Source organism: Onychostoma macrolepis, chromosome 04 (genome assembly GCF_012432095.1).
Source record: "Onychostoma macrolepis isolate SWU-2019 chromosome 04, ASM1243209v1, whole genome shotgun sequence".
NCBI classification, from domain to species: Eukaryota; Metazoa; Chordata; class Actinopteri; order Cypriniformes; family Cyprinidae; genus Onychostoma; species Onychostoma macrolepis.
The window spans coordinates 33242027-33263426 of NC_081158.1; the positions used below are offsets into that span (position 1 = coordinate 33242027).

Consider the following 21400-nt stretch of genomic DNA (forward strand, 5'->3'; position numbering starts at 1 on the left):
TCCTCCATCTGTTCTGTTCCCATTTTCCCAGATGGGGGAAAGGCTCAGTATTCCCTGACGGACCGCTGTCATCTGCCGCCCTCAGATGTTTAGCTTAACGCACAGACTCGCTCTCAAAATACGCACACTCGCTAAGATTTACATCATTTACGTAAAATGCAATCCAATTTAATCTAAACAAGCGCTTTGTTTAACAGCCGCACTGACAAGAAGTGTTAATTTGGCTCTCGGCTTGTCGTACACATGTTTTTATTCTGTCTGGGTCAGTGTTAATTGATTATAATTGGTGATGTGACTTTTGACAAGCTTCAAAACTGACCTCAGCGAAGAATTTGTGACTCTTAAGTGTTTTGCTCCACTGTCAACATTGTTTTAGTCTAAACTTGATGTGTGTCCTCCTTAAATAACAGCGTTTGAGGCGGAGTTTGCCTCCGGGGCTTTTGAGACGCATTTCTTCCACGTGGACCACCACCACCTCAGCCACGGGCCTGCCCACCCTCGAACCCGGGCCGGTCAGACGGGACCGCAGTGCCAGCATCAAAGCACCTCACGATGGCCCTTCCAGCAGGTAATAAGCACCCCGTTGTTATCCAGAACAATCTGTGTTTACCTTTAGTCACTTAGTTCATCAAACTAACTTAGAAATGAACATGACTTAAAGGAATAGTTCACCCAAAAATGCAAATTTGCTGAAATGCGCTCACCCTCAGGTTATCTAAGATGTAGATGAGTTTATTTCTTCATGAGATTTGGAGAAATGTAGCATTCCATCACTTGTTCACCAATGGATCCTCTGCAGTGAATGGGTGCCATCAGAATGAGAGTCCAACCAGCTGATAAAAACATCAATCCACAAGTAATCCACACCATACCACTCCAGTCCATCAGTTAATGTCTTGTGAAGCCAAAAGCTGTGTTTCTAAGAAACAAATCCATCATTAAGGAGTTTTTAACTTCAAACCGTGGTTGAAACTAAAATAGGAGTCCATAATCCATAATATTGCTTTCTTCATTGGAAAAGTTGTCTTATCTGAATCAGGAGAGAAATCTGCACAGATCAAGTGCTGTTTGCAAGCCAAAACAGTTCTATATAAATATGTGGATGGATTTTGATGTGAGAGACAACAGGAGATGGACTTTTTCACTGGAGGAAGCGTTATGGATTATGGATGCATTTTTTGGCCAGAAGTGACAGTTTGAAGTTAAGACGTCTTAATGATGGATTTGTTTCTTACAAACACACAGCTTTTTGTTTCTCGAGATGTTAATTGCTGGACTGGAGTGGTGTGGATTACTTGTGGATTATTGTAATGTTTTTATCAGCTGTTTAGACTCTGATTCTGACGGCACCCATTCACTGCAGAGGTTCGATACGGTGATATCATCAAGCTTTAAGTGTTTCTTCATACTTTTGGTGACCAGCCCAGAATCTTTTCACCATTTTTGTTCAGTGTCTTTGGTGTTTTAGTTTTTTTTAGTGCATATATGAAGACAGGTGTCCTAGCAGAGAAATGCTTTACTAACACAAAAGCGTCCATTTGCTTCATTGTGAAGCATTTTATGTATTGTTTTATTATGTCAAACCTAACAAACAGTTTGTATGCTTATGCAGTCTAAACTGATTTGATATTTGGTAATCTAATGCAATGACATTTGCACATTTGTCCAAATACTTCCCGGCTCGCTGTATGTGACGCATGAAGTGTTTTGAAGCAACAATACATACTTTCTGAAAATATGAGTCCACGGAGAGTTTCTCAGGATTTATCTGACAGCACTTTTATCCGTTTGCCCTCGTTTAGTTTTGTTTGTCATCATTGTCTCTTACGTTAGTGTTTCGCACAGCTGTTGCGGATCGCTGTCAAGCGCTTGAACTTTCCAGAGCTCCTCCACGCCGTCTTACTCACTTCGTCCCAATGTTTGATTCAGATTTTATAATGTCCATCTTTGGGCATTTCTCCACCTTTATATCTCTTATTTCAGCTCGAGTTATACAGACCAGCTAAAGTTCAGCCCATTAATACTGATATCCAGATAGCCATCTGCACTGTGTAGACAGAGAGTTTAAAGAGGCTTCCTGGAGACTCGAGAGCCCGGCTTGTGTTTAGATTTGGGCCCTGTCGAAATAAAAGCCCCAGTGAAAAATGGAGGGTCACACGGTTGCCTGCATTACCATGTTGAGGCTGGTTTTAAAGTGGTGGGTCTCCTGCGCAGCGTCTTAATGGATATCTGAAGAGTGTTCCCGCAGCAGGAGGTCTGTTCGCTCCCCTTTTTATTTTAAAGTTGGCAGGCAAATTCAAGTTTAAATCCCTCTCCAAAAATAAGCCACTTGGACTGTTTTAACCCCAGAAAAAGTGCATTGTGAACTTTCTCATTTACAAGTTCGCCTCTTGAGAGGAAAAAGGTTACGCCGTGTTGAGTTGTGTGAAAAGTGTCTTCATCGAGGAAACAATGATAATGATTAATAAAATCTGGAGCAGGGTTGTTATTGCTAACTGAAAATAAAACAAAAATAAATAAATAATTCATTACTTAAACTGAAATAAAACTGAAAAATACAAGTTAAGTTGAAGTACTAAAATAAAAAAAACTAAACACTAAAACGTGATTAAAACTATATAGAATTTTTTTTTAAAATTAAAGTAAAATAATTAAAAAAGAACAAAAACATCATGAAATTACTAACACACACACACACACATATATATATATATATATATATATATATATATATAATTAGTGCTGTCAAACAATTAATCGTGATTAATCGCATCCAAAATAAAAGTTTTTGTTTACATAATATATGTATGTGTACTGTTTTGAAAATATTTACATATATATATATTTATATTCGTATAGTTTATATTATATATATAAGTAAGGAATAATTGACTTCGATCCGTTGAAAAATAATGCACACCTGAGGTGTAACGGCCACTCCGCATCACCACCTCGGGTGTGCATTATTTTTCAACGGATCGAAGTCAATTATTCCGCTTATACTACGGTTGCCACACCTCAAGACATCGATCAGATTATATATTTCAAGACATTCGTCCGGTATTTACTTAAATCGCTATTGTGAGTAGGATTATTTCTCCCACATCTCAGCCAACGCCTCCGTTACTCATTCCAAAACGTCATTTTAAACAGACTAATGCAGTTAATACATTTAATAACTAAGTTATGAGAAAGAGAGAGAGAGAGACATTACCTCTGTGCGTAATTTTGTGGCAAAAATATGGACATGATCTGTCGTTTTTATCCTTTTATTTACTATATTTATTTGTTTGTCCAGTGTCGTTGTGGGTTTTGGTTATTTTGCTGTTGTAAAACCTTTGAAATAACAGAAATCATTTGGCAAAGTGATACGGTCATGTAATGCGGTCAAGAGCTGCCTGGAACTACGTTCGCCATGCGTTTCCCTGAAAATAATTGCACACCATAGAACGTTCCTCAGCCAATCAGATTCAAGCATTCAACGGCCCCGTAGTATAAATATATTTAACACATAAACAGAACACATTTTTCATAAATAAATAAATACATGCATGTGTTTGTATATATATATATATATATATACACACACAATAAATATATACAGTATACACACTTATATTATGTAAACAAAAACTTTTATTTTGGATGTGATTAATTGCGATTAATCGTTTGACAGCACTAATATATATATACACACACAACATAACATGCATGTCTTTGGCAATAAATCAACTTTACCAGGTAAAGATCTCATTCATGTGTTTTCACCTCTTTTGCAGTTTGGTGAACAGTGATTCATGGAACAACTCGATAATGCTCAGCCTTTCCAAGAGCAGGTCCATGTCCGCTTCATACGCTGCCTCCTCCACCACCAACCACATCTATAGCAAGAGCCGAAGAGGTACAGCGCTGTGTGTGTGTGTGTGTGTGTGTGTGTGTGTGTGTGTGTGGAGTGAAAGGAGATAAATGGGCTCTGGCAGTGCCAATGTGATTCCTCTGCTCTCTGACAGGTTACCCTTCTTCCAACATCTCACCTCTGGCTTCACCCTGCCACTCCCCTCCAGTCCAGGGTACTCCGCTCACCAGCCCCACCAACAAAAGCCCTTCAGTGGAGCTGCCGGACGCAGAGCTTCCTCCGCCACGGAGCCCCCACAAAGCCTTAACCCACAGTCAGAGCGCCCCCAGCTCCAGCACCTCACAATGGGTGCCGCCTCCACTTTGTAGCAGGTAAAACCCCACCATTCTGCTCCGCTTCACACGTTTGTGCGCTGATTTTTGAGGGAAATTTATTTAGTTTAAAGCAATGCTTGAGAGTTGTATTGGCATCCAAAAGCACTGTTAAATTATCCAAAAATATTTAATAGTTCTGGGCATCCATTAATTGCGATCAATCGCATCCAAAATAAAAGTTTTGTGTACATAATATATGTGTGTGTGCTGTGTATATTTATGTATATACAGTATATATTTAGAAAATATTTACATTTATTTACATGTATATATTTATATTCATATAATTTATATATATAAATATATTTAATATATAAACATAAAATATTTTTCTTAAATATATACATGCATGTGTTTGTATTTATATATACATAATAAATATACACAGTACACATACACACACATTATGTAAACAAAAACTTTTATTTTGGATGCGATTAATCGCGATTAATCATTGCCCAGCACTAATATTTAATAAATTAACGTGCAGGTGTTGCACCCCCAGAACATTTATTCTGTGATTTTATGCTTTCATATTAATCATCTGCTTCTTATGATTTAAATAGTTGTTTCATATCCATTCTTGCTGTAATTTATTATGTTATTTTTTTTACTATATCTTTCAAAATATTTAATAAACATGCAGGTGTAGCGTGTACAGAACTTAAATCTGTAATTTCATATTTGTTTATTAAGAAGTTAAATATACCAGAAATATTCATTTCCTTATCTATTTTTGTTAAAAACTCTCTTGGCAATTTATTTTAAATGAAGTTTTGTTATATCATCCAAGATATTTAATAGACCTGCAGGTGTAGAACCCACAAAACTATAATTTCATATTTGCATATAAATTATTTAATTTTCATACTTGAAATATTCATTTTCATATCTTTTTTTAAAATGTTATTTTTAATACATTACCCAAAATATTTAATAAACAAACATGAAGGTGTAGCACCCACAAAACTATAATTTAATATTTGCATATAAATAATTAAATTCTTGAAATAGTCATATCTATTTTTGTTGGGGAAAAAACTCCTGCATCAGTTTATTTAAAATTTAACTTTTATTTTTATATTATCCAAAATATTTAATAAACCCACACCCACAGAACTCAAATCTCTAATTTCTTATTTCCAAAATTTCTTATTTTCCTAATAATACAGTTCACTTACTTTAGATATTAATTTTCATATCTATTTTTGTTTAAACCTCTTGCAGCAATTTAATTAAAATGAAATTTTATTATATTATCCAAAATATCTGATAATCAAACTTTCAGGTGTAGCATCCACAGAACTCGCATCTATAATATCATATTTGCAGATTAATAATTTAATTCTCATGCTTGAAATATTAATTTTCATGTAACTCCTGCTGTGGTTTATTTCAAATGAGTTTGTTTTAAAATTATATTTAATACACAAACATGCAGGCGTAGCGTCCAGAGCTTTAATTTAATTTGCATCTTAATTTCTTTCTCATATCTTCGCATACTTGATATCGTATCTGTTTTTAATGACAACTCTTGCTTTAATTTAATTCAGAACTGTTATTTAATTCAGAACTGTTATTATACTCCAGTCTAGTTATTATATTCACTTCATTTACCTTTAAATATGTGCAACTGCCATGTCGTGTCGTTTTACAGCTAGTATTTCAGTGAAATTGCTGAGAGAACACACCAAACCAGTTGTAAAGCCCAGCCTTTGATTAAAAAGTTACCCAAACAATATAATCGACCGCTGTTGCATAAGTCATCCTTAATGTACCAGGAAATGTGTCGATTTTTTTTTTTCGCTTAACAAGTCTTTTTGAGGAATTTAGCTTGTTTGGATTCCATGCAGGACTACTAATGAGTAATTTTGAGAATGGACAGTGAGTTAATATTCATTTTGTGCCTAATTTATCACTCCGGTCGCTATTTCCAAAGATCTGAGCGTATCCTGTGGCCCTGAATGTAGTACAAGAGCGGACTGCAGCTTCAGGCCATTATGTGGTTACTGAACAACCACTGATCATTAACTGTGAAAAATACCCAACATTGTGTCTAAATATTAACAGATGGACATACACGGTCAGATCTGCCATCCTCTCTCTCTCTCTCTCTCTCTATCGGTTTTACTCACAGTGATCACTAATGTCCTGGCGATGGGACAAGGTCACCTTCCCCTTGGCCCGTAATGAATGTTGGGCACAGAGGAACAGCTTGATTAGGTTCTGTCTGGCCCGCTAATTCAGAGAGCTCAACTAAACAACAGTGACACACACACATACAGCACATATCATCAGGGGTTAGTCACCCAGAGAGGACGCCTCTCAATTTCAATGCAAAATATTAAAATATGCAATCTTGAAATGCATACAGTATGCATGCATCAGCCGTTTCCTGGCTTTCCTAACTCATAAAGCATAAAAACATGAAGCGTAATGAACAGAATCCAGTGCCTGCGATGATGGAAAGTGGCTTTTTCTTGTTCTTAAAAAAGTTTTCCTGAAGTCAACATGAAATGGCATTCGCAACGCATTTTTCTGTCATAATGTGGCTTATTTCTGAGTGAAAAAGGATATTCTGTGAGCAAATAAAATTAGTAGAATGTGAGTTGATTTCAATCATTGGGACTTGATTCAATTCAATTAAAAAAAAAAAAAACTTTAATAAAACATGAAATATCATTATATTATATTGTATTTATTATATTATTAATTCTTGTTGTTTTTGTTGTTAAAATGCAACACACAAACTTATAAATGCAAAGAAAACCTTTATTATAAAACGGATAGTTCCGGTCCTTCTGATTGGTTGAGCTGCATTAGAAGCTGTTGTAAATTACTCTACAAACATACACCTTTATTTACATCTGTGTGTTGCTCGGCAACCACTTTGTTGCAAGTGCAACCACAACCGTTTCTGAGGAACTACATTTTTTGGCGGAAGAATAATGTTTTAATACCATTACATTTTATTTGCTTTGTTTTATTTTGTGAAACCTTGCTACAAATATGAAATAACCATTTTATAAAAGCAATAAGCCCCGTGAAGCTGTGTTTTACAGTGAATTTATAACAGCTAAGGGGGTCTTAGGCACTCCGCTTCGTTATAAGTTTTATATTCACTGTAATCCACGGCTTCTTGGGGCTTATTGCTTTAATAAAACATTACATAAATAAATAAGAATGTGAAAATGATTAAATTTGATCAAAGATTTTATTTATTTATTTGAATTGATTTAGAATAAATCATGACAAATCATGCACTGTAAGACCAGCAACATGTACTGAAAAAGTAAATTGTTGTAGAAAGAAAGAAAGAAAGAAAGAAAGAGTTGATTTTATCCATTTGGACTTGATTCGGTTGTGAAAATGATGAAATTGTTCTATATGATTATTGTGTGTGTTGTAGCTGTGGAAGACCGTACAGTAAACTGAGACACGGGGACGGATCCATAGACGCAGGAGACCGAGCCCAACAGTCAGGTACCGCTGCTGAATTTGCATTTAGATGCATTTCACTTACGATCCATTTTGCTGTTGTGATCTGTGATATTACAGCTGGATCCTGGATTGAATCTGAATTCAGATGTAATTGGTGTCTTTACGAGTCTTTCAGAGCTGTCGGTCTGCTCGAACGTGAAATATGATGAGAGGCATGATCAGGTTTTTTAATAACCTTGCAGACGAGCCGCTGATAATGTCGTCAGACTATGACAGCACCTATGAGACCAACCACAGTGACAGCAGCGACTTTGCACAGAACCAGGAGGACAGAGAGGGTCACAGGAAAGCCTGCGGGACGTTCCCGCTGGCCGCTCTCATCCCACCGGAGGTACAGTAAACACGGCTTTTGCAGGACAAATTGATTATTTATCACTGCAATTTAGTTCAGGCAGGTAGATTTTTTTTTTTTCTGTTCAGTGTTACAAGGCTACAAGCAGTAAAAATACACAGTATAACAGAGTTGCGTAAACTATGCAGTATGCATAAAACTGCAATAGCATAGTAAATAAACAAGTTAATGTGCATTTCTCAGGGTATAATCGATCCATTAAAAATAAACTGTCATCAAATTGTCATCAAAACTAATCACTGTAAAATAATGTAAAATAATTGTTCATTAAAATTTTCCAACTTTCTTTTTTTTTCTTTTTTACATAGATGTTTTAGAATATTGGCCACCCTGCTAGAAATAGTTGTCAACATTGTTTTGTATTATTATAGTTTATAGGGGGTTTTTTTTATGCTTTTTTTTTTTTTGGTCTAAATGCCAAGATAATTAAATGATAATGATTAAATAATGCATTTTATTAAACAATAAAAATGAGTGACAGTGAATAGTGAATTTTTATTAATTAATTAATTTTATTTAAATCTTTTTATGCTTAAATACTTTTTATGCATTTTTTTCTTTATGTCTAAATTTTGAGGCCAGGATTATTAAATGTTAATGATTAAATAATGTAATTTATTAAACAATAAAAGTGCATAGATCACATTTTAATTATATTTGTTATATATTATATTTAATTTTAATTGTATTTTTATGTTTTTCTTATATTATATAATTACATTTGTTTCACATTTTATTGAATAAACAAGTGTAAAAGATTATTATCTAAATTTAGCAACTTTGTGTACTTTTTATTTGCTAATTTTAGTATATCAGCCACACTATTAGACATTATTAGATATGATTATGTTTTGCAATATTATGTTTTTGTTTTTGACTTTTTATGCATTTATATGTCTAAATGTTGAGGTCTGGATAATTAAATGGCTGAAATTTGACCATTATGATTAAATAATAAATTTTGTTAAATAATAAAAATGATTGTCAGTTTACAGTGCATATTTTCTATTTTTTTATTGTTATATGTTGTATTTTCATCTCATTTTTCTGGTCAGTGTTAGACGACCTACAAGCAGTAAAAATACACAGTATAAGTGTTGCGTAAAATATGCAGTATGCATGCAATCTGCAGAAAATATAATGCACAAAAATAAAGCAATAGCTTTGTTACGTGCAATTCTCAGAGTTGTTTGTTCCAGTAAAACTAAACTGTCATCAAAAAGTCATCAAAACTAATCACTGAGCATTTGATTTCGTTTTCGCTGTGGTTTGATGACAGACTCTTTTTGTGTTATATGCTGTTTTAACTGCTCTCTGTAGTAGTTTCATATGTGCCACTTGATTTTGTAGTAATTCCAGTTATGTCTAGTGGGTTTTTTGGTGTAAGATGGCACCATCTGTGATCTGAAATCATTTCCTCTGCAGGATAAGCCCATCTTGGCCCCGGAGCCGCTGGTGATGGAGGGCCTGGAGCCCCTCATGAGTCAGATCAACAACTGGAACTTCCCCATCTTCAGTTTGGTGGAGAAAACCAACGGCAGATGCGGCTACATCCTCAGCCAGGTGACACACTGACATCTAGTGGAGATACGGAGTACAGACACACTGATACAAATCAAACTCATCTCAGATGCATTACTCAATTCTAACAACAACACATGTAAGATTTTACACCAGTGAGGCCAGGATGATTAAATTGAACATTATGATTAAATAATACATTGTATTAAATAATAAAAATGAGTGTCAGTGCATTGAGCACATTTAATTATATGTTTAAAATATTTGTATTATATAAACTTTTTAGTAAATATTATTGAATAAACAAACTTAAAATAATCGTCCAATAATTCAGGTTTTTTGCTAATAATAATAATAATAATTTTTGCTTTTCATGCATTATATGTTTTTATGTTTAAATATATTTTATTATATAGAAAAAATGAGTGTCATTGGATAGTGCATGTTTATTAAAATGAATTAAAAATAATTAAAATGATCTTTTTTGTTGTTGTAGTTTTTATGCATTGTTTTTATGTCTAAATGTTAAGGCCAGGAAGATTAAAAATGATAATGATTAAATAATACATTTTATTAAACAATAAATAAAGTGTTAGTGCGTAGAGCACATTTTCTGTTTTTTAATTATATTTTTATTATATTAAATTACTATTAAAAAAGTTTAGTAAATATTGTTGAATAAATAAGTGTAAAATTGTTGTTCATTCGTGCATATTTTGTATTATGTTTTGAATCTATTTTATTATATACAATTTTTAGTGAATAATACATTTTAATAAATAATAAAAAATGAGTGTCATTGGATAGTGTGCATTCTCAATAGTTGAAAATGTTGCGTAACATAACAAAAACATTGATTGTTAAATATGCAAACATGACAAACACAATGAATAAGTATTTGCATGTGTATAAAAACCATATGTCCATTTGAGAAACCGTAGCATGACCGTTTTGTTTAATTTCAGACATGGTTGAGAGGTTTAACCCTTTTCTCTGTGGTTTAGGTGTCTTACCGGTTGTTTGTGGATACGGGACTCTTCGAGACGTTCAAGATTCCGGTGAGGGAGTTCATGAACTATTTCCACGCTCTGGAGAACGGATACAGGGACATCCCATGTGAGTCCTGGTGCTGCAGGAGACATGTGTACAGAAATATGTTAACAATGAAATAACTGATGATAAACAACAGATGCTGTGTGCAGGCAGCTTCACCTCCAGAGGAATATATTGCCCTAAATCATCACTTCTGCCTCTTTTTGCTGTGTTGTATCTCCCTCTAGTGGTAGTTGACAGTATTAAACCTGGTCTTCCTCCGCAGATCACAACAGGATTCATGCGACAGACGTCCTGCATGCGGTCTGGTACCTCACGACCCAGCCTGTGCCTGGTTTACCTACACTGACATCACTGAGTGACTCGGGTAAGAATCACACTTCATTACTGTTTGGATACGCCTGTAATTCAAAAGTATATGTTTAGTTTGATTACTACTTTTTATATAGACAAGATAAGTGAATTTTTATACTTTTTTATATTTTCTCTGTTTATATATGTAACACCATGGTCCTGTGATGCATCAGTGTTATTATAGTATCATTGAGATGCTATTATACTTTTTATTCGTATTTAAATCAGTTTGTATATTTATGTTGTCAATTTTATTTAAAGTTTAAGAAATGTTGTCTTTTTTGTAGTTTTATTTTTTAAGTATAAATCTATATAAATATATATTTAGTCATTTTTATTTCCGTTTTAGTACATCAAGTTAAACAAAATTAATGTTGCCTTGTCAACTAGCTGAAATAAAAGCTTTACATTTTTTATTTTGAGCTTTTATTTTTATATTTTTCATTTTCATTTACATTTTAGTTAGTTTGTTATTTTGTTATGTTTTTGACATTTTTGTAGCTTTTGTTACATATATATAATTTTTTTTATTTTATTATAAATTGAGAGGTATTGCCTTGCCAGCTAGATGAAATAAAAAGCTTTTTATATATTTGTTTTTGTAATTTTTTGTAGTTTTTGTTGAATTACTAAAATGAATAACATAATTATTTACTTATTATTTATTTATCAGTAGATATCAGTATTTATTTATTTATTGAAGGTTTTTTTTTAGTTTTTTGAAGTAAATAAAGATGATTGTAATACAATTCAAAAGAAATACCATTTCAGTCTTTCTACTTCAAAATGTAACATTTAATTCAGTGTTACTTGCAATTTCTTTGTCATTATTTAGTGAAGTAGATCATATGGCAAATCTATTTCAGTATTTAATTGTAAGAGAGATGATTATGAAAACTAAATTATGAGTGTTTTACATAAAAAAAATTGGCATAGAAACTATTTTCACTCAGAAATTGCTAGTACATTTTACAAACAATTACAAAGAACTGGCAAGTGACACAATAAATTACAGTAAAGGTGAACTGTAATAGTATTTTCTTGTAAAATATTCACCTTCACTTACAACTTTACATTTACATTTAGTCAAATTATTACGCTTTTATCCAAAGTGACTTACAAAAGAGGACAATGGAAGCAATCAAAATCAACAAAAGAGCAATATGCAAGTTGAACAACTTGAAATCAATTCTCACAGTGCAGGTTCAAACAAACAAAAGAAAAAAAGAAAAAGAAAATGCTGCACCAGTGTTTGAAGGCATATAAAGATTGTTAATCACTCTGTCTGTGTTTAGACTCTGACGGTGGACTTGCTCTCGGCCGCATAATGTACCTGATGTCCAGGACGTATCCTGCAGAGGAGGAGGGTTACGGCTGTCTGTCCGGCCTCATCCCCGCTCTGGAGCTGATGGCGCTCTATGTAGCAGCTGCCATGCATGACTACGACCATCCCGGCAGGACCAACGCGTTCCTGGTGGCCACCAGCGCTCCTCAGGTGACCTTGAAGTGTTTACAAGGAGCACTGATTTCCTCGTATTGTAATGTTAAGCGCACCTCATGCTTTCTTAGGAATCATAGAGGTACTTATACTAATTCAGAGGTAGAATAAATGACTTAAGTACCTTCTATACTAATTAATAATAATATATGTGATTTAATCAAATCAAGAACTGAAGAGTGTTTGCCTTACATTAAAAAATACTGTGAAGCAGAGAAGCTTTTACAAATTTGACAGGTGTAATGAACTATTATGTATATACATATACATAATAATTCCTTACATTTATACATATGTGTATACACATGCTGCATTTATTTGATCAAAAATACATTTAAAAAACGTAAAACTGTTAAATATTATTACAATTTGAAATAACTGTTTTCTATTTGAATATATATATTAAATTGTAATTTATTCCTGAGCAGTCTTTGCTGCTCAGTTATTATTGGTCATCAGTTATTAATAATGGTTTTTGCTGCTTAATATTTTGTGGAATTGTTTGATGAACAGCATTTATTTGAAATAGAATCCTTTGTAACAGTTTTTACTGTCACTTTTGATTAATTTAATGCATCCTTGCTGAATAAAAGCATTCATTTATATTTAAAAAAAACACACCCCAAACATTTCATAAATGTAAATATATCATTGTTTCAGTATAAATATAGTAAAGCGTTTTTAAAATTGATAATAATCAGAAATATTTCTTGAACAGCAAAATATTAGAATGATTTCTGACGGATCATGTGACACTGTAGACTGGAGTAATGATGCTACAAAGTCATTTGATCACAGAAATAAATTACATTTTACCATATATTCAAATAGAAAACAGTTATTTGAAATTGTATTTTTGATCAAATAAATGAAGCCTTGGTGAGCAGTAGAGTGGTCTTTAAAAACATAAAACATTCTTAATTATTCCACACTTACAATAATTAGAATATGTGTGTGTGATATATATATATATATATATATATATATATATATATACTGGAAGCAGTGTGATATTTATGTGATATTATACAACTGTAGTTTTCCAGCTTCAGTGATTGATCACAATGTTCTGGGGCCTTGAAACATTTGAAGGGCCTTACAACTCTTTTGTGTCTTTGAAGGCTGTTCTTTATAATGACCGTTCGGTGCTGGAGAATCATCACGCAGCGTCCGCCTGGAATCTGTTCATGTCTCGGCCCGAGTACAACTTTCTGGCCAGTCTGGACAACATGGACTTCAAACGCTTTCGCTTCCTGGTCATCGAGGCCATCCTGGCCACCGACCTCAAGAAACACTTCGACTTTCTGGCTGAATTCAACGCCAAGGTTAGGAGCACCTCTGATATCGGATATACATATATAGACCAACAAATGCTGTGCATTCTATTTATGCATGTATTTTGTGTTTGCAGGTGGGAGATGATGGATGCTCGGGCATTGATTGGACGAACGAGAATGATCGTCTGCTGGTGTGTCAGATGTGTATTAAGTTAGCGGATATAAACGGTCCGTTGAAAAGCAAGGAGCTTCATTTGCAGTGGACGGAAGGCATCGTCAATGAGTTTTATGAACAGGTCAGTGTTGCTCTTTGATGCATGTTTACGTCTGAAGTTGTTTTCGAGTTGTTCGGTCACAGCAGAGACAAACAGGAAGCACTCATGATGACTAAGTGCCTGGCAGCCACACCTCCTCGCGCTCATAGTAGGAGACTGTGATCATGCGCGCGCGTAACCTCACAACAGCTACGCGACATCTCGCTATCATTCACATCGAGGGGATGGAGAGGATGGCAAGGATACGCTGTTGCCTGGCAACCGTCCACATCCTCCTCAAGCGGTGCTGAAGGAACACGATCACAGCTGTAATGAGAATGTAGGGCAGAAAGTAAGCAAAGTTTTCCTGTCTGCTGGAAATGATGGAGAATATTTGCTGGCAAAACAAGCCATTGAGTGATGATAAACGCTGATATTTGGCCAATTAAAGTGATCATGAAATCACTTGATTAATGCATGTTGGTGCATGTTATTCTAAAGAATAAAATGTTTGTAGTCATTTTTTGTTTAGCTGACGTCATCGATCCTTGTCTTTTCCCTTTTCAACCTCTCGTCTTTTACTGTTGGATTAAACTGAATCCTACGCTACATTTTGTCCATTTAAAATCCTTTATCAATCAGAAATATGTCAAATTAGAAGAGTAAAATGCAAAGGCCTCTCCTCTTTTGATTTACTTTATTATTACACTGTACTAATAAAAATCTAGTAATCATGTTTAACAGTACAAATATCTCAACATTTTTAATGTACTTGGGGAACAAGATGACATACGACATTTTAAGTCTTGTTTTCTGAAAAAATATAGTGAGATTATGATTAAAAAACTCAATAGGGCAAGACAAATAAGCTTAATTCAAAGGGAATCAATTTTTCTGACCCCATTGCCAGATATTTTTTCTTATTTTAAGCATAAACATAAACTTCTGAAAAGTTATTAAATAAATAAATAAAAAATAATCATGCATTTTATATATATATTTTTTTTAATTCTGCGCAATTCTGCGTGTATATCTTGCAATTCTGTTTATGTCTCACAGTTTATATCTCATAATTTTGCTTTATATCTCGCCATTATGAGTTTATATCTCACAATTTTGCTTTATATCTGGCAATATATCTCGCAAAATTGAGTTTATGCTTAAAACAAACAAACAAAAAAGCATTTTTCAGTGGTTTCAGAAAACATAAGCATAAACACTTCATTCTGATCAAATTTTGATAAAACGATTTTACATCTTAAGTCATTTTTCTTCTCAAGTAAATGTATTTTGGGTTTATATATATATATATATATGTATATAGAAAGACACTTGTTCTCGTCAATGATAAAATACCACTTTTACTATTTTCAAATGCTAAATGTTGTGTACATGTTTATTTTCGAATTGTTAACATTTACCATAATTAAAAGTGCATTAATTATTAGCATAATACTGGCCAAACCAGTAGATTGACCGCTGCAGTACATCATGCACGCTCGTTAAACCAGTCAGTTAGCGTTTCTCAAAGAGTTAAGGGCTTGTTTGGATGCCGGCGATGAGCAATAAAACACTGTCTATTATTGTGAGGAACACAGAGTGAGGATGACCCAGTTGTGTCAGGACCCCGTCACAGAGCTACAAAGCGTCATATGACCACCCCTGGCCATATTCAGAGCATTTCAAAAGGGACCAGAAATTATATGCTTCAAAGGATCCTGTTTTCTCCCCTCCCTGTTTCGTTTCTTGAATGATTCATTTCTCCAGCACTTCTGAGTAGCACCTGACAGAACACAGCGCACATACATTACTGCCCTCTGACAACATCGCTGCGCAGTTGCCATGGCAACATGAGACCTTGCCTGTTGTTATGCCGCTCTCATTGTTTATTTGCAGGTTCTGCGGAGCATATGTTTTCACACCGACTATATGAGGTTCTTCCGATCTCTGATGCCTCATTTGTTTCGATACTGTAATCTGAAATAAATAATAAAAAGGCCAGACCTCGCGTGGCTGGGTGCATTTCCCCATCCGTGGGAAGGCTGACCTAGTTTTATAGCAGTCGAATGTCTGTGAAGTATGTTTCTCTCCTGAACTGGAAAAATCCAATCAAGTGGGTGACTCTTCAGCTGCGCTTGAATATACTGAGCATACTGTTCCCTGCGTGGTAATATCGTTATTTGTTTAATGTAATAGATGAGTATAAAATAGCTGCTGCATAAATAGAGGTTTCTTTGAAAATGTGAATAAAAATGCTTCAAATCAGGCATTTCAGATTAATCTGATTGAATCGAAATTAAATGCATATTTGCAGCATCACTGAATGCTTTTCTTTTCTCAGGATGAATTTTAATGTGAAATGATACTGATTTCATATGCTTGCTAATATGAGGAATGCTGTCTGGTGACATCAGTTCCCATGATGCTCTTCATCCAAATACTACTGGAGAAGGAAGTGCAGATGAAGGACAATATTAGTTTCAGTTGATTTAATTTGGTTCCAGAAGATTTTATTTATAGTATGGAAACTTGTTTCCGCCATGGGACAAAAATATTAGAATTGCCACTTTTATCTCACAATTCAGAATTTGTTGGAATTGTGAGGCATAAACTTGCAATTCTGTAAAAAAAAAAAAAAGAATAGAATAGTCAGAATTGCAAGATGTAAATGTAGAATTCTGACTTTTGTTCTCACGATTTCAAGTTTACATCTCACAAAAAGTTTATATCTCGCAATTCTGCGCTTACTGTATATCTCGCCATTATGAGTTTATATCTCACAATTTTGCTTTATATCTGGCAATATATCTCGCAAAATTGAGTTTATGCTTAAAACAAACAAACAAAAAAGCATTTTTCAGTGGTTTCAGAAAACATAAGCATAAACACTTCATTCTGATCAAATTTTGATAAAACGACTTTACATCTTAAGTCATTTTTCTTCTCAAGTAAATGTATTTTGGGTTTATATATATATATGTATATAGAAAGACACTTGTTCTCGTCAATGATAAAATACCACTTTTACTATTTTCAAATGCTAAATGTTGTGTACATGTTTATTTTCGAATTGTTAACATTTACCATAATTAAAAGTGCATTAATTATTAGCATAATACTGGCCAAACCAGTAGAAATGGATGCCACCTTATTGGGACAATAGTTCATTTTTATTGAAAATAAATGCCTTCCCGATGCGATATGGGATTTGAAAAGGGAGAAAAAAAGTTCGGCAAAAGGTGGGTTCGAACTCGAGGTAAATCGCGTCAAAAAGCACGTGGCTTACCATCAACGCCACTGAAACTGATGTTGAATGAACATCTTTTTGTAGTGTTGACTATATTGACTAGTGTTGCACTAAGTGTAAATAGACATTCCGTTATAGTAAACATATATTGTGCATTGGTCTGGATGCTAATATAGTTATCTGATTATAGTTATCTTTATAGTTACCACTCTTGGGTTGAACAGGACTTTACACATATGTTTACAAGTTTTTTTTTTTTCTTTTCATTCTGGTGTTTCAGGGTGATGAAGAGTCCAGTTTGGGCCTTCCCATCAGCCCCTTCATGGACCGCTCAGCACCGCAGTTGGCCAAACTGCAGGAGTCCTTCATCACACACATCGTGGGGCCTCTCTGCAGCTCATACGATTCAGCCGCTCTCATGCCCGGCCACTGGGTCGACCCTCGGCCCAAAGACGACGAGGATGCTGAGGAAGAGACGGATGAAGAGGAGGAGGAGGAGGAGGAGGAGGAGGAGGAGGAAGACACACCGGAGGAAGACACCTCCACCAGCTCAGAACTTTCCCGTGAGTTCACGTTTTTCTCCTCAAACATTATATCAAGTACAAAATCTGGTCCAAATTGCATTGATGTGGGAACACGGACTCAGTTTTAGTTCTTTCCTCATTTAGACTGAACTGAAGCTGAAAATGAACACAAAGTGACGTATGTGGAGTTAAAATATCCCTTTTTGATTTCCATTACAATCTGTAGATCAGGACACACTTACTTGACGCAAATTATGACCACAGACTTTTTATGATTATTAAATATTATTTAGGTGAATCAGTACGAATTTAAGCAGACATTGCATGTCTGATTTTTTTTTTTTTTTTACAATTATTTTTTCATTTTCTTATGCAGTATTTCTCTGCACAAAAACTAATGACATCACTTAAAGCTGCTAGTCAAATAAGACAAACTATTTGCAATACTAGCAAATAAATATATAAGAGAAAATGTCTTTGCATTTAATTTTGTCAATTACTTTTATTTATTTATTTTTTTAAATATTATTTATGTGGATCAGAGGTATTTAATCAGTAAAGACATATTGCCATGTCTGTTTTTTTGTTTTGTTTTGTTTTTTTAACTTTTATATGCAACACATCTCTACAAAAAAGTAATCACTGCTAAGACAAACTATATTTGCAATACTAAATAATTAGAAGTGGATCAAAACCTTTCGTCAAAGTTGTCCTAAAACTTAAAACCAAAATGCAACTTTGATTAACTTTTTTGATCCACTGTAAATGTTGACTACTATATATAAAATAAATAAAAAAGATAGTTTTTGCATTTATTTAATTTATTTTATAAATATTAATTACTTTTTATGTGGATCAGTGTGTATTTAAGCAGTAAAGACACAAGATAAAGATATAAGATAAAATGTGTCTTTGGATTCTATTAATTCAATGATTTTTAAAAATTATTTCATATATATATATATATATATATATATATATATATATAAAATATTATGTACGTGTCTTTAAATGTGTATTTAAGAAATAAAAACACATTTGTTGTCTGTATTTTTTTTTTTTACTTTTATATGCAACATTTCTCTACAAAACAAAAATCAAAATCATCACTTAAAGTTGCTAGTCAAATATTTATTTTATGAATATTAAATATTATATATGTGGATCGATGTGTATTTAAGAAATGAAGGCGCATTGCATGTCTGATGTTTTTGTTTTTATATGCAACATTTCTCTACAAAACAAAAAATCATTAAAAGTCTTCATTAAAGCTGCTAGTGTGAAGAAGCCATTAACACTCTCTTTCATTACTGTTTACTGTAGAGAAACCAGCACACAAGAAACGACGGAAAGTGTTCTGCCAGATCACCCAGCACCTGCTGGAGAACCACGAGATGTGGAAGAAGGTCATCGCTGAAGAGTCCCAAAGCCAGACAGAAGGGGAGGAGTCCACACGCCTCACTAACACCCCTGAGCCAATCCTAGCCATCGATGAGGAGGAGGAGGAGCCAGGGAGCAAGGAGGAGCCTGCAGGCGACCAGGAGGAGGAGACAACCGAGGAGGAGGAGGAGGAGAGTCCTGTACCTGACGAGACACATGAAACGGAGGAAACAGATGGCGAGACTGTAGAGGAAGCAGACGAGACTGCGAAGACTGTAGAAGACGACGAGGAGCTAATGGGAAAACAAGAGGAAGACGAGAAAGAGGATCCGGAATGAATGACTTTTAGACGTCTAAAAGCATTTCATCGGCAAGCGAGACTTCTAAGAAATGGTTGCCAGCACATCACTTAGACACAACACTGTAGATGCTTGGGGAACATGTGCCTAAAGGAAACAGGGTGGGACGGGAGGGGGGGAGGGTTCAGGATGAAGGGTTTGACTAACAATGAGCAGGTGGTGAACTTTTGAGGTTTGATGCTAAAATTGGCCGGGACAAGGAGTTCTCCAGGGGTTTCCTATATTTTCTAGACTTACGTTGGTCAGTTTTGCAAGTCCTTCTCCAGCTGCACCTTAACCCCCAAAACTATGACAGGGGTCCCAACGACCTGAAGTTTTGCAGGCTCAACAAGCATTTCCGAGGAGCTCAGTGTCAAAGTCGGGAAACGAGAAACCAATCCACCGTGACTCTCGCCAGTTGGCCTAACCCATCGTCGGCAGCGGACGAAAGCAAACGCTCCAGAAACTGCATGCGTTTGTGAAAAGATACACTATGTGTTTGCGTGTCTGTCCTGCCATTGCTCTCTCTTTTTCCTTTCCAGAGCATCACTACAACAAACGCTTTCTCCACTGTCTCATTTCCGAAGGCGTCCAGCCGAATGCTTGTCATTCCCTTCCCTCACCTTTTTCCCTCGGCATTCCACGAACTGAGATTTTGCATTTCTCAGGATCAGACTGTTTTCGGATAACTGTACAAGGAGTCATTGGTTTTTACAGACTTTCTTGCAGCTTTCTAATCTTTTGGATCTTGATTTGTGGACAAAGGGAAACTTTAGTTGTTTTTAAAAACTGTAACTTCTTCAAAACGCCAATGGCCTTTTAGCCCAATCGTTGTTTTACCAGGTGATTTGATATATATATATACATATATATACACAGATGCATACGGCGTGCAATAGTACATTGCGTCATCCCTAGTCATCAAACATTGTACCATCCGAAACTACAGACGCTCTTATTCTCCCTCCTTCTGTTTTTGCATTTAAGCTAAGTTTGAGAGCCAAGTGAACTGCTCTAGCAAGTTTGGCTGATCAAAGGCGCAAACTGGGACAATGGGAAGGCCTCAGGCTCCCGCATTCCCCCGCAGTCGCATGCTTTCCTTCCGAACAAGGCTGTGGTTATGCTTCACAGTCGTCTCACGCAGCCGCCGCTGTGGTCATGCAGGCAGGCGTGTGAGCGACTGCGAGCTCCTCAGCCCAAGGGAAGAAACGGCGAACGCCATCCCTCTCACATGAGAGCATGTGCCGCACATGAGATACGAGCACCGGTCGACACGGCTGTCCGCACTCGCCTTTGATGTACCGAAAGAGGCAGATTGCTCATGACGGCGAGATGAAACACTTCTGCAGGCTTAATCACCTCGGGTCCGATGTCTAATCGGATGTCTTCAGTCGCTTTGAAGGAGAGCCAATTAAAAACGCCTAGGTAGGACGCAACGGTCACGTGCTCATCTTTGAAACGTCCCCTTCAATCTCAATGCAGTGTAAGCCTTAATATTACCAGGCAATGTGGTGCAATGTAGTCCGGCGAATTATTTAAGCAATACTGACCCTATGTGTACAGCAGATTGGTAGCGTTTCCAATTGCACTTTCTTTTGGTTGCTGTGTAGATCTCACACAGCTCAAGTGTGCGTGTGCCAAATATGGCTTCAAATCCATTCTCCCCAAAGTACGAAACCCCATCAGGAGCGTGTAAAGGCCCCGTGTGTGCTTGTGATGCAGTATGAGTGCTTTTTATTTGTACATGGCCCCAATTTTAGAGGGTATATTATATTTCTGCATTAGGCCATAGATTTGTAACCCCAGGCCGGAGATATTAACCCTTTGGTGCATGAGTTATTAAATCACAAATTAAAATAGTCTTAATGTCT

At 35.3% G+C, this 21400-nt stretch overlaps 1 protein-coding gene across 5 annotated transcripts in view; it reads left to right on the forward strand.

Moving 5' to 3' along the window:
* The window catches only part of pde3a (phosphodiesterase 3A, cGMP-inhibited), a 97507-nt gene extending 77865 nt beyond the window's left edge, over positions 1-19642 (forward strand). For 4 of the 5 annotated variants that reach the window (XM_058772064.1, XM_058772065.1, XM_058772067.1 and 1 more), the window contains 13 exons: positions 411-568; positions 3780-3901; positions 4011-4227; positions 7640-7713; positions 7914-8062; positions 9509-9646; positions 10609-10720; positions 10923-11024; positions 12307-12506; positions 13631-13834; positions 13921-14082; positions 17568-17850; positions 19135-19642. In XM_058772064.1, coding sequence (XP_058628047.1) covers positions 411-568; positions 3780-3901; positions 4011-4227; positions 7640-7713; positions 7914-8062; positions 9509-9646; positions 10609-10720; positions 10923-11024; positions 12307-12506; positions 13631-13834; positions 13921-14082; positions 17568-17850; positions 19135-19529 — 2316 coding nt within the window. In that variant the 3' untranslated portion in view covers positions 19530-19642. The remainder of the gene's footprint in view (positions 1-410; positions 569-3779; positions 3902-4010; positions 4228-7639; positions 7714-7913; positions 8063-9508; positions 9647-10608; positions 10721-10922; positions 11025-12306; positions 12507-13630; positions 13835-13920; positions 14083-17567; positions 17851-19134) is intronic. The other variant, XM_058772066.1, reaches the window with a different exon arrangement.
* Positions 19643-21400: the final 1758 nt, after the last annotated feature.